This window comes from Gymnoscopelus braueri (assembly GCF_963280865.1).
Source record: "Gymnoscopelus braueri genome assembly, chromosome: 3".
NCBI lineage: Eukaryota > Metazoa > Chordata > Actinopteri > Myctophiformes > Myctophidae > Gymnoscopelus > Gymnoscopelus braueri.
The window spans coordinates 42,442,819-42,456,492 of record NC_137612.1 but is presented as its reverse complement, the minus strand read 5'-3'; the positions used below and the strand labels follow the sequence as shown (position 1 = coordinate 42,456,492).

At 40.5% G+C, this 13,674-nt stretch overlaps 1 protein-coding gene across 1 annotated transcript; it reads left to right on the top strand.

Annotated features, from left to right (window-relative positions):
* Positions 1-1,905: 1,905 nt before the first annotated feature.
* LOC308081932 (odorant receptor 131-2-like) lies at positions 1,906-8,995 on the top strand (the record flags this gene model as incomplete). The annotated part of the gene is made up of 4 exons (XM_080423548.1): positions 1,906-2,051; positions 2,322-2,363; positions 2,594-2,870; positions 8,630-8,995. The coding sequence occupies 4 exons, from the start codon at positions 1,906-1,908 to the stop codon at positions 8,993-8,995; spliced, it is 831 nt and encodes a 276-aa protein (XP_080279674.1).
* Positions 8,996-13,674: the final 4,679 nt, after the last annotated feature.

Sequence of the window (13,674 nt, the reverse complement as noted above, 5' to 3'; positions counted from 1 at the left end):
TGGCCCTTCACATCAGCCCTGGGACCAAATCATATGTAGAACAGGGAAGTTACTATTGTGAAGCTTTATCTTTAACTTTATTTTTCACCTGTAATGACGTGCCCAAAACAGAGACACCATTTTAAAAGTTATTAATGAATGTATGGTTGCAGAAAGATAACACGTCTTTAAGTGTTGATCTAAAGTCAAGAGTAATGTTTGTCATACAGTAAGCTTGCAACCAGTCCCTCAATTAACAAATCCAAGGAAAAAATATTGCAATGCAACATTACTCGGCCTTGAAATGTCCACTGTTCTCCGCACAAACCTTTTTATAAAATGACAGGAACAACGATGTGCAATGTTGCAAACCATCCATACTAGCTTTTTCATCATTTGTGGTAGTATTTAAGTAATTTATTGGTGTATGAATTCAATGCAAAAACTCTTCATAGGTCATTTGTTGTTGCCTGAGAGGCTGTATTGCACTTATTTTTTATCATATTGTATTTATTTTTTATTTTGTTTTTTTAACTGTTGCCTAATTTTTTAACATGTTCAAAATAAAGATTTCATTCATTCATTAAAGGCATTGTTGATAATGACAATATACAATGGACAGCGTTAAGCACTGGTCTTTCCTTGGACACAATGCATGCTGAAGGAACAATGTACACTTTAGGAAGTCATGAAGATGTTGTGACAAAGAGAAATAAAGTTGAGACACAGGAGAGCTACTACAACAGCTACAGTAGCCACTCACTGTGTCATCAGAACAATAAGTCACGGGTGGGCAGCATTTTGTTCCAGTGGGCCATACATACTGACTTCGATAAAGGGATAGTGAAGGGTCGAAACTTGACAAAAAAAAAATCTTCATGAATTCAAGGCTTCATGGGTGAGTTGCTAGGAAAACTTTTTTTTTCTTTTGGGCTGAACTACCCCTCCAACAATTCCTGTCCTCCTCCGCCACGCCCCTCCAACATACAATCTGGTCTCATTTCTAAATCATTGGTCTTGCATAGCCAGACAACTATCTCCGAATGCTAAGCATTTGAAAATTGTGGGAGGCAATAGTCTGGCCACGCGAGACTACAATCATCAAAGACTACAAGTACTCAAGCATTTTATCCCTCATTGCTGATAAGTAACAACAGCAGTCAGCAAAGAATTCAGGCACTGTGAGGTAGGCCTATGTTTGCAATGTATGTTGAAGATATTTAGGTGCTGATTTTAATTTCTTTCCCTGTCTAAAGGTCCTTGCACACTGGTGCGTCTTTTCGTTGCGTTTTTTTTACAACAATGAAAAAAATTGAAAAAACAATGAAAAAAAAAAAACGCAACGAAAAGACGCACCAGTGTGCAAGGACCTTAACAGTTTGCCTAATTTCTTCATCAATCTCTACCTGACTCTCCAGTGTATTTATCAATATTGTTTAAATACTGAAATATATTCTGAATCTGTATTAAATTTTCAATATTTTCCCTGGTGCTCCTTTTATCAGCCACAGCAGAAAAATAACCTCTTCCTATCATCAGCAATACCAGTAATCAATAGAAAGTAGGGGGTATACATCAATTAATACATACATGATGTTGTTTTGTTTGTGGTTTTGTTTGTGGATGGGGAAAAAGGTTCCAATGAACAAGGTAAAATTAAATCCTGATACAAATTCGGATGCAGGTATTCACAACGGTCGCGATGCGAGGTGTTGTGAGCTTGTAAATCTGCTATTTTCACTATTTGGTAAGTTTGTGGTTAAGGTTAAGGTCTATTGATATGCTATTTTTATTGGCGATAGAATGCACATGTTATCTGTCTGTCTCATACACATCATCATGTATTTTGTCCTCTTGTTTTGTTTAATTCTATTGTTTCTTCAGTTTTGTAAAGCACTTTGTGACTGTGTTTTGAAAGGTGCCGATATGAACTCATCCAGACGACAGGACAGCTTCAACACTGTGTTCACAAAGAACTTGATCTCCGTCACCATCCTTGTTATCCTTAACTTCATCAATGGATCTTTTGTTTACATCTTCTTCAAGAGCCAGGAGTTCAAAAGAGACCCCAGGTGACAAATGTGCTCTCTCTCTCTCTCTCTCTCTCTCTCTCTCTCTCTCTCTCTCTCTCTCTCTCTCTCTCGCCCCCTGTGTGTGTGTGTGTGTGTCTCTCGCCCCCTGTGTGTGTGTGTGTGTGTGTGTGTGTGTGTACACAAGATGCAAATGTATTGTTGAAACTATTATGCATTACTGCAATATGGATGAATATATAGGCAATTATTCTGAAAAATCGTTTTCCCTCCCCCTCTCCTCTCCTCTCCTCTCCTCTCCCCTCCTCTCAGATATGTGCTTTACATCCACCTGGTGATCAATGACATGATAATGTTAACAGTTTCAGTCACGCTGCAGATTTTGACCTACACTGTTTCCCTAACCCTGACATACTTCTGCATTGCTGTTCATCGTAAGCACCACCAACAAGTAGGCCTAAATACTTTGTGTTCTTGTGTTCAAATACATTAGTGTATGTATCTTATCTCAAACTATATTGCTTAAGAAAACAAATGAATTCCTTGATGATGACGGTGGTGCTGATATTCTCCTCCGTGTACAGGATCAGTCCTCTGAACCTGGCTGGCATGGCGGTGGAGCACTACATCGCCGTGTGCAGACCTCTCCATCACGCACAGATCTGCACCGTGAGGCGAACCTACGCTCTGATCGCTCTCATCTGGTGGGCCTCGTGCCTCCCAGGCCTCACTGACATCCTCCTCCTCATCGCCTTGGCCGCCCAGCCGCTGGCTGTGTTCAGCAGCAGCAGGCGGGTCATATGTTACGCCCTTGGCGTTTACCCGACCCAAGAGCACAAGGACCTGGCCATGACTGTTCAGGTGGGGATGTGTCAGGGACCGAGTTGGTCGGAAGGAGAGACACAGGGAAACTTGGTCGTTGGTTTAAAATAATGTTGCTTTTTTTGTATTTATTTTTCTTTCTTTTTGTGTTTCATTTCAAAATAATGGTTTAACAGATAACAAACAATAAATGTGCTCAAAATAAACAAATCAAAACTAAATAACTAAACAGAAAAACAGGATTGAACAACACAAATGAACTGAAAACTGAACTCTCAAGAAAGTCACATGAGGTGGACATATATAGGGACGGGTCAGACCACTGTTAATACAAAAGGGGGAAAAGACAAAGACTACCATTAACACACACTCTAAGAACCATAGACATATAAAGGTAGACGCCTCATTCGGCTCTGAAGCGTCTGTATCTCGGGCGCGCTTCCTGCTTCCGCAGGGCTGCCGTGTGCGTCACACACGCGGAAGTTCGGTAGGCCAATCAGAGGCAGGTGGGGGCGGGTCTTTTTGTAACCCAGCTCTTAAAGGGCAAGACCACTTTGGTAGAGGTTTGGGTTGTGTAGTTACCTTGCCATGATGTAACTCCAAAGGTGGGCAAGAAATAAAAAATAATTGCTCCATTGATTAGAAATTGATAATTCAAAATATGCTCCTCATTGACTTACATTGTACGGTGAAACAGCTCTCAAAGTCACTCTTTTAGCACATAAACAAACACAAACAAAGTTGATTCAGACAATATAGAACATCACCAAACCCAGTACTGTTTTTTTTTTAAATAAAAATGTCAACTTCCTGTTGATTTTGCCATTTTTAATAAGTAGAAAACCTGGACTGGATCCGCGGATCCGGATCCAGATCTTCAAATAGTAAAATCAACAGGAAGTTGACATTTTTATTAAAAAAACAAACAGTACTGGGTTTGGTGATGCTCTATATTGCCTGAATCAGCTATGTTTGGGTTCATTTATGTACTAAAAGAGTGACTTTGAGAGCTGTTTTACTGTACAATGTAAGTCAATGAGGAGCATATTTTGAATTATCAATTTCTAATCAATGGAGCAATCATTTTTGATTTCTTGCCCACCTTTGGGGTTACATCATGGCAAGGTAACTACACAACCCAAACCTCTACCAAAGTGGTCTTACCCTTTAACCCAGCTCTTAACCCTTTGAGAGGCAGCAGCTGACAGCTGTGCGCAGCATCTAGTTAGTTGGAACTTGGCAAACTCCACACTCTATTTGTGAAATTCAAATAAGAGACTGGTCCTTTTTCATATCAAGGTCCATTATTTATTCAGCATTTGAGTCACGGAACACCGTTTGATAAGCTTTAGCCTCTCACACCCAAAACGTAGAATATGTTATCGTTCGATAAGCTGTTGTCAAAATAACAATTGTTTACGTTCTCTAATTGTGTACTTGTTTAGTAAGTAATGCAGATGTTTAACAATTTGACTCTTGACAGTGTGAAATGTTATACTCAAGATTTAAAGATCTATAAGGGTCCATTTGGTTATTATCAACTCTCCATCATTTAGCTGGGTACCACCTGGAACCCCCTCAAAGACCACTGGTGGTTCCCGGACCACTGGTTGAGAACCATTGCACTGACAAGTCCTGGAAAAGACGCACTGTGATTGGCCAGTAGTCAACGCACTGTGAGCGCTGTGATTGGCCAGTAGTCACTTTGAGTGACAGGTTCCCTGCGGAAGACGGAAGAGCCACCGTGTATTGCGCAAGGAAATTAGAAAACAAGGAAGGGACAGCCTAGGGGGCAGGCCGACGCCATTGCTTGCATAGCAGACGCCATTGATGCTCATGGGAGCCAAAACTGGAACAGGAAGTTTGGTGAAATACTATGAAGTCTATGGCAGACAGCTGGACCAGCTTGTGAACAAACACTATTTCTGAACGATTGTGTCCTTTGTCAGATAATCGGTTCAGGAATATAAAAGAAGACATATCACAGGTTTTTATCCAATCAATTCGGATTTTTTTAGCACACTGTATGATTTTATTGAGGCATCTAAACAGCGGCATGTATCGTCCATAGACTGTATAAAAATCGTCTCTGGCAGTGTTGCCAGATTGTGTGAGAGAAATAAGCAACCAGGTCTAGGAAAACAAGCCCAAAAGAAGCACCGGGGGCCAGGGGTCTTCAACGTTTTCCCAAACTGATGGGGAGATGGAGCAGGGACCCCCTACCTTACCTCGACCCCATATATTGTATAATTATGTATACAATTGTGTTTCATAAACATACATATTATTGTGCATCAATACTAAGCTATTAAAAATAATAGACAGATTAACATATTCGTGCTTTTATATTAAACATACATGTGCAGGGTACAGTGAGTAGGGTGGCCGCACTGCCATTTATAAACATACCTTATTAACCGAGAATAACAATCTGTCAATTGCACATTAATCATGTATACAAGCTATTCAAAATGGACAGAATCATTTATAGATATCATCATTTATTTAATACATAAATGAGGAAAATGTTTTTAAAAAATATATGAAGACAAATGGATATTTAAAAACATATATATATATATATAAAATATTTGTATATATATGTATATATAATTTATTTTATTTTTTATTGTCTAATCAAGCAACAATTTCGCGGACCCCCTGCAGTACCTCGTGGACCCCCTAGCGTTGCGGACCCCTGTTGAAGACTTGTACTAGGCCATTGAAAATAGCCGATCTACAAGCTCACAACGCGCTGTGAGCTTGTAGATCTGCAAAGTAAACTGTGAAATATTGAGGATTTATTGAGGAACACTAACAACACAAATCTATTACTGGGCTCCCTGGCACAAAACATTTCAGATGGGGGTTTAGGACAAATACCCTACATATTAATTTGAGGGTCCATGACATAAACATAATTAAGAACCACTGGTTAAAATCATTTTAAAATTGTGAAGCCCAAGTCCAAATAATTACATTACATTACAGTCATTTAGCAGACGCTTTTATCCAAAGCGACTTACAATAAGTGTATTCAACATAGGTAGGGAACGAAAACTACTAATCACCAGAAGTCTTTAGTGCATTATCTGCAAAAACAAGCAACCAAGAGTATACCTAGCGCTAAGGTAAAAGTGCAATATATCAGCTACCTATTTCCTTAAACAGATGAGACAAAATAGCTAAATCAAATGAGCATGAGCTAAAACAAATAAGTGAATCGACTAAACAAGATCCAATAAACAATCCAATAATCCAATAAACAATAAACAATACAGCAATAGAAAACAAGCGTTCGTACAACTAGTTAACAACAAGTAGGTCAGGCAGAGAGGAAGGGTAGTGTTTCCTGAAGAGGTGAGTTTTCAGCCTGCGGCGAAATATGGGCAGTGACTCTGCTGTCCTAACATCAGTGGGAAGTTCATTCCACCACTGTGGGGCCAGAACAGAAAAGAGTCGTGACCGTGTGGATCGGCCAGAAGGACCCTTGAGTGACGAGGCAATCAGTCGCCCCGAGGTGGCAGACCGAAGTGGTCGGGCAGGGGTGTAGGCATCGACCATAGCCCGGAGGTAGGAAGGAGCTGTTCCTTTCACTGCCCTATAGGCTAGCACCAGGGTTTTGAACTGGATGCGAGCCGCTACGGGGAGCCAGTGTAGAGAGCGGAGAAGGATGGTTGTGTGGGAGAACTTGGGGCGGTTGAACACCAGACGAGCCGCAGCTTTCTGAACAAGCTCCAGGGGTTTGATGACAGATGCCGGAGCACCAGCAAGGAGGGAGTTGCAGTAGTCCAGGCGGGAGATGACGAGAGCCTGGATGAGCACCTGGGCTGCCTTCTCCGTGAGGAAGGGGCGAATCCTCCTGATGTTGATAATCAACTACACTTTCAACTACACTTTAGAAAAAAAGCCCATAAAACCGCAACCCGCAACTACCAATATTTACAAGCAACTTCACAGAAAGATAAGCCCAAACTCGCTTATAATAAGTGGACATGGCAACACTGGTTTCTGTCTCGGCAGTATCGCCTACTTTGTGCTCTTTAGATAGCTCAATAAACTTATGCAGTGGACACATGGAAAAGCAACACAGCAGAAAACAATGTGTGATATGTCTTCTTTTATTTTCCAGAAGCAATTACTTTACAAAGGTCTCAGTCATTCAGAAATATATTTTGTTCATGAGCTGATCCACAGGGCTCTCATTAACTCCAATGCATTCCACCAAACTCACGGCTGCAGTCTGGCTCCCATGGTGCGACGAATCTGCCGGCTGGAATTGCATGATAGCGAAAATGACGTAGATGACCCTACCTTCTTTAAATATATCTTGGTATTGCGATACAAGTCGCCCCAATGAACTGCAGAGGCCAATGAGGTATCTAGGTTTCTAATATCTATGCTAAGAACCCCTGCCCCACCCCATAGTGCAGAGGGACTGTGGTGCAGTCCAATTGTCCAGATTAGTTGCAGATCTGGAGCAGCTGATCCCAATTCCTTTGGCCAGCCCATAATGTCCATTTATGTCAGCAGCCTCCCACAGAACTGGTATCTCAAAGAAAACTCATAAATGAACTCATAGAAAACAAAGAATAAATTATGTCATTTCAACTGGTTAATAATGAACTGAAAATAAACACTAAATATATAAAGCAAAAGGAAGAGTTACCATACATTATAGTCTCTATGTGGCTGCTGAGTCAGCCATCACAGGATGCATCACTGTCACCGTGGATTCATTTTGCCTTTGTTATCATTCACAGATACAAATTATTTGATCGTTGTGGGCTTGTAGATCTGCTATTTTCGCTCTTTTTTAAAAAGATACTGTAGTCCATATTGGACACTGGCTAAGACATTTTATTTGTATTTATTTAAATTTGACTAAGTTTGAGTTAATTTTGTAAGCACACAATACAGTTTCAGTTAGTTACTGCTCTTTGTAAAGCCTTGTTTTTATTTTAAATTTCAGTTAAAATGTTTTATTCAATTCTAATTTGTTATTTCTTATTTTTAAGGGTCGCGAGTAAATACAATTTTTTTTTTGTTTCCTACAATTAGTTTTTAATTATTTCAAAAAAAGAAAAAGTAATGAAAATAGCAGCATTTATATTCGATATTTATTTGTACATACATTGTTTTGCTTTGATTGTAAATTTGTTCCACTATTGCTTTGGCAAAGTAAACATATGTTTTCTCATGCCAATAAAGCTCCTTTGAATTGAATTGAATAGAGAGACAGAGAGAGAAAGGGAGGGATGGGGGAAGAGTCTTAACTTAACTTTCTCATTTAATGTAGATTGTGCTGATATGCATTCAAATTAGATGCAGCACTCGAGCGTGACAAACAATGATGTGACGAATGGTGCTTCTTTGGCCGGTGGCCTATAGACGAATCCACAGACGCGCTGCCTGTAGCTGCCTGTAGGCGGCCATTGCTGCGGTGTCGCGTCCGCGGAGCGTTGACACCGCAGCAATGGCTGCGCGCAGGGCAGCGCTCCGTGGATTCGTGTATAGAATAAGTCTACTCTGGACTGAGGGGGGTCCTCAAGTGAAGCGGTCTTGTCGTGGCATTTTCAACATTTGAGGAGATCTCATGAGGCCTGACTGTTTGAGGCCCCATGTTGGGTTTTATATTTATATATATTTTTTAGATATACGTATTTTTTAAAATAATTCTCATGGTGCCCGCTGACTGTGTGAGGCCCCAGGCGACCGCTGAACCTTGCCTACAGCAATGCACGGCCCTGTGTTTTTAGTTATAATAACCCTGGTGTCCTGTCTCTCTCTCTCTGCAGGTGCTGCTCCTCTCCTCTGTGTTCCTAACCCTCATCATCACCTACATCAAGGTGCTGTTTGCCGCCAGGGCGGCCTGCACCACAGACCAGTCGTCTGCCAAGAAGGCCCAGAGCACCATCCTACTGCACGGAGTTCAACTGCTCATCTGCATGCTGTCCTATATGTCTCCGCTCATCATCTTCGCTCTGGTCGCCGCGCTGCCTTCTCAACGCACTAACATCAACTATACGTCCTTCCTGCTCACCAACGTTCTACCTCGCCTGCTCAGCCCGCTCATCTACGGCGTCAGAGACAAGAAGTTCAACAGCCACCTGAGGCTCTTCTTCACCTGCAGACACGACAAGCGTCATCTCATAAAGAGCTAGAAGAACATTTCTGCCTATAAACCTGGCAGAAAAGTGACCACTTTAAAGGATCTACACCATGAATTTAAAAAAAAAAAAAATATTTAATACCATTATTGTTTATGTCCCTCAAACGTTTTTCAAAAGGTTTGAGCCTAAATCAAGCCTCAGATATACTCATTCCAACTAACTTCTCTCTGGCTTATAAAGCACTTTCACCTGCAATACCACATTGTCCTGTTTGGCACGGGGTGCTATTGAGCCAGTTTGTATGTATGTTATCTCTTGGTTCTGTGTGGAAAAAGTTTTTTTTTTTTAATTAAATATATGTATATATATTTTTATTTTTATTTTTTTTTGGAACTGAAAAAACGGGAGGGATTGTACCAGACGTGACGTCACGTCTGGGTGAAAATCAGTTTGGTCTGTTTTGAGACCAATTTACAGAAAACCCCAGATATGCTGTGAAAGCCTGAGTGTTCAAACTGGGACATTTTTTGGGATAGAAGAGAGGTAGGGGAGACCAAAAACACACAAAAAAGAAGGAAAAGTTAAAATTCATGGTGTAGTCCCTTTAAACCCGATTTCAAAGAGTGCAAAAATACAAGCCCATAACGCAGCATGATGATGCGTTGTGGGCTTGTAAATCTGAAAAAAGAAAAAGCCCCAAAGTAGGTAGGCCATTTTTAAAGTGATTAAAGATCTATAATTATTTTGTGTGAATGCAGTGTTATTTTGTCCAAGCTGCTTGGTAGAGTATGTTAACACAACATAACTTATACAATTGGGGTGGTTGTATTAGGTCTCCCTGCTCTTCTATTACAATCAAACTGTTTTTATTTTTACACAAATTCTATTTCTCCCTTGAGCAAGCAGGTAGGCTCTATTAGCTCAGTGGCCCTGCACAGGAACCCTGGGATCAAATCAGGTGTAGAAAAGGGAAGTTAGTTACATATATTGTGCAGCTTTATTTTTCACTTTATTTTTCACCTGTAATGATGTGCCCAAAATAGGGAGGCCATTTTAAGTTATTAATGTATGGTTGCAGAAAGAGAAACACGTGTCTATAAGTGTTGATCTAAAAAACAAGTGTTAATCTGCAAAAACAAATAAACATTCAGGGGTGGAGGAAAAGATTGTTGAAGATTTGATGTTAAATGTGAAAGCCAGGGGGTGAAACCAATTGGTTGAAATCTTAAAAAGTAAAAAAAAAAATAGGCAAACAAACAAGCAAAACACAAACAATCTGAAAAGTTGCATGGAACCAGTGATAAATTGTTGTTCTTTAGTCTGCTATGGCTACGAACCCAAGAGAGTTTCTCGTTTCCATGAATAATAAAAACATATCATTTTTGTAAAAATCTGTTTGCAGGCACACATTGGATGGTGATTTATTCCACATTAACCCTGGGCCTTAAGCTTTATCAGTATAAACAGAGGTTGAAGCAGCTTAACCCTTTTTGAAATCCTGACACTGAAACATTTGCCCTGAAAAAGATCCATGGAAAAGTCCAATGTCCTCATTGATTTATTTATTCTTGTATCATTGTGTTAACATCTCACAATTAAGTTAACGTGATATTCAAGTGCAAGAGCATGTGTGCTGTGCATGCAATACACACACACACACACACACACACACACACACACACACACACACACACACACACACACACACACACACACACACACACACACACACACACACACACACACACACACACACACACACACGATTGCAAGAACATAGATTACCACTAGATGGAGACATCACAACACATATTCTCAACTCTGGTCCTGAGGAGTCAGTAACACTTTATATTATGTGTGTGCATACAGAGCTGCCAACTCTCACTCTTTGAGAGTGAGAGTCACGCAATTTAACCTCTTCTCACGCCTCACGCCACACTTGCCATTTCTCACGCTTTTTACCCCCTCTCACAGCAAAAAAAAAAAAAAAGAGCATTCGGGTGGAAAACGGAAGCCTCGTCCTAAAACACACTGCCACCCTTTTTTCGCGGACCGTGGCCGCCGCATTAGACCGGGGGCGAGGGTGTTTTAGGACGACTTTTCCAGATTTGTGGTTGGTGCGCTGCGCGATGGACTGCAGCCACGGTTCACATGACGCTCGTCTGTCACTAATACAAACCAATCAGAGGCAGCTTAAGGCGGGTCATTGCGTCTCTCTAGCCAAGGAGAAGGATTTAAGGAAGCACAATACTTTGGTGGAGAAATTAAAAAAGTATACAACGTGAAACGCCGACCGACGAGTCTGTCAGCGCCTCAATATGCCGTGACTGATTCTGAAGCGGGTCAAACGGTAGATAACTTAACCACCTCCTTTTTACAAACACATTATCTTTACAAATCATTTTATTTTGATGAAATGGTGGGTCTGACTACATGAGACTTAAACGTTACACAGGCTGCTGGTGAGCAGCATACATGTTGCTGGTGGTTTTAACAACAAACTGTGACTAGCAGTGTTAGTCAAATCACTGGTTCTCAACCTGTGTGTCGGGACCAGGGACCCACAAGGCCCAGGGGGGTCCCCACGTAATTTTTTTGTTTGGGGGGGGGTCCCCAGATGACAGTAAAGTGACCATTTTTTTAAAGACCTTTTTAATAAAAAAAAAGAAGGAAGAAATGAAATATAAAATAGCATTACTGCATGAAAAGTAATCAACAAACAATATAGGAAATTGTAATTTGTGAAAATAGCTGATCTACAAGCTCACAACACATCATATCTCGGCATGTTGGTAGTTTGTAGATCGGCTATTTTTACTCTTATAGTGTGACACTCTTGTATGATGAAGTAGGGCAGTGGTTCTCATACTTTTTAATTTCATGGACCCCCAGTTTAATAAGCATTAGTTCACGGACCCCCATTTGATACCTCTTTGCTATCTCTGGGACCCCAATCTATACTAAGAAATCCTAACTCTGAGAGTGTACAAATGGAACACTCTCATAGTTAAAGTCATGTAACTCCTCAAGGACCCCTGGGGGTCCCCGGACCCCAGTTTGAGAACCGCTGAAGTAAGGCATTCATTTATGAAAAAACATAAAGTTGAAATATGGAAATACAAGGTTTCGGCCTGACAGCGAAGATATATATATGATTTAATCATTTGCATTTATCCATCAAAACATTATGTTTATTTGTATTTATTCATTTCCTTCACTGACGTGCTGCTGCGCAACAGGGAAGATATCCGCCAGGCCAGGTGGCCCTACCCAGGCCCATGAAATTGATAGGCAGTCTACAGTAGCCAATTAGAATGAAATCTGCTAAAACTGACTCATACACTAATACAGAACCATATATAGGCAAAATATTGTCTCTGACTCTCTGTCGGTTGGGAAAACTGTTGACCTTTTATTTTAAAACAATTTCAAATGGTGAAAAAAGCCAATCTACGAGCTATAATTATTAAAGATTAAGAAATACTATATTTTAAATAGTGAAAAATACAGAAAATAGGGGAAAATACATAAAATCTCTAATCTGTGATTCTAATGTGATTAATGTGACCCCTACAGTCAGTGAAGTCCAGGGCTGAATGTGACAAATATTGAGACAAATAGGCTATAACCCAATACATAATTTTATGAAATAAATGGGTTATATTTTACAGATACAGTAGTTACACTATTCTTGTACTATATTAAAATTAAATCATCCTTAACCTTCAAGTTAAATTCATTATTTCCGTGGACTTAAAAATCATCGTTTTATTTGATGGCCTTCTTTTTGATTGGCCTTTATTACAGGCCCTACCAGCCTGTAGGGGGAGGTAGAGAATCACATTATAATACCAGCCTGTAGGGGGAGGTAGAGAGTAACATATTATAATACCAGCCTGTAAGGGGAGGTAGAGAGTAAAATTATAATACCAGCCTGTAGGGGGAGGTAGAGAGTAACATTATAATACCAGCCTGTAGGGGGAGGTAGAGAGTAACATATTATAATACCAGCCTGTAGGGGGAGGTAGAGAGTAACATATTATAATACCAGCCTGTAGGGGGAGGTAGAGAGTAACATAGTATAATACCAGCCTGTAGGGGGAGGTAGAGAGTAACATATTATAATACCAGCTTGTAAGGGGAGGTAGAGAGTAAAATTATAATACCAGCCTGTAGGGGGAGGTAGAGAGTAACATTATAATACCAGCCTGTAGGGGGAGGTAGAGAGTAACATATTATAATACCAGCCTGTAGGGGGAGGTAGAGAGTAACATAGTATAATACCAGCCTGTAGGGGGAGGTAGAGAGTAACATAGTATAATACCAGCCTGTAGGGGGAGGTAGAGAGTAACATGTTATAATACCAGCCTGTAGGGGGAGGTAGAGAGTAACATATTATAATACCAGCCTGTAGGGGGAGGTAGAGAGTCACATATTATAATACCAGCCTGTAGGGGGAGGTAGAGAGTAACATATTATAATACCAGCCTGTAGGGGAGGTAGAGAGTAACATATTATTATACCAGCCTGTAGGGGGAGGTAGAGAGTAACATATTATAATACCAGCCTGTAGGGGGAGGTAGAGAGTAACATATTATAATACCAGCCTGTAGGGGGAGGTAGAGAGTAACATAGTATAATACCAGCCTGTAGGGGGAGGTAGAGAGTAACATATTATAATACCAGCCTGTAGGGGGAGGTAGAGAGTAACATATTATAATACCAGCCTG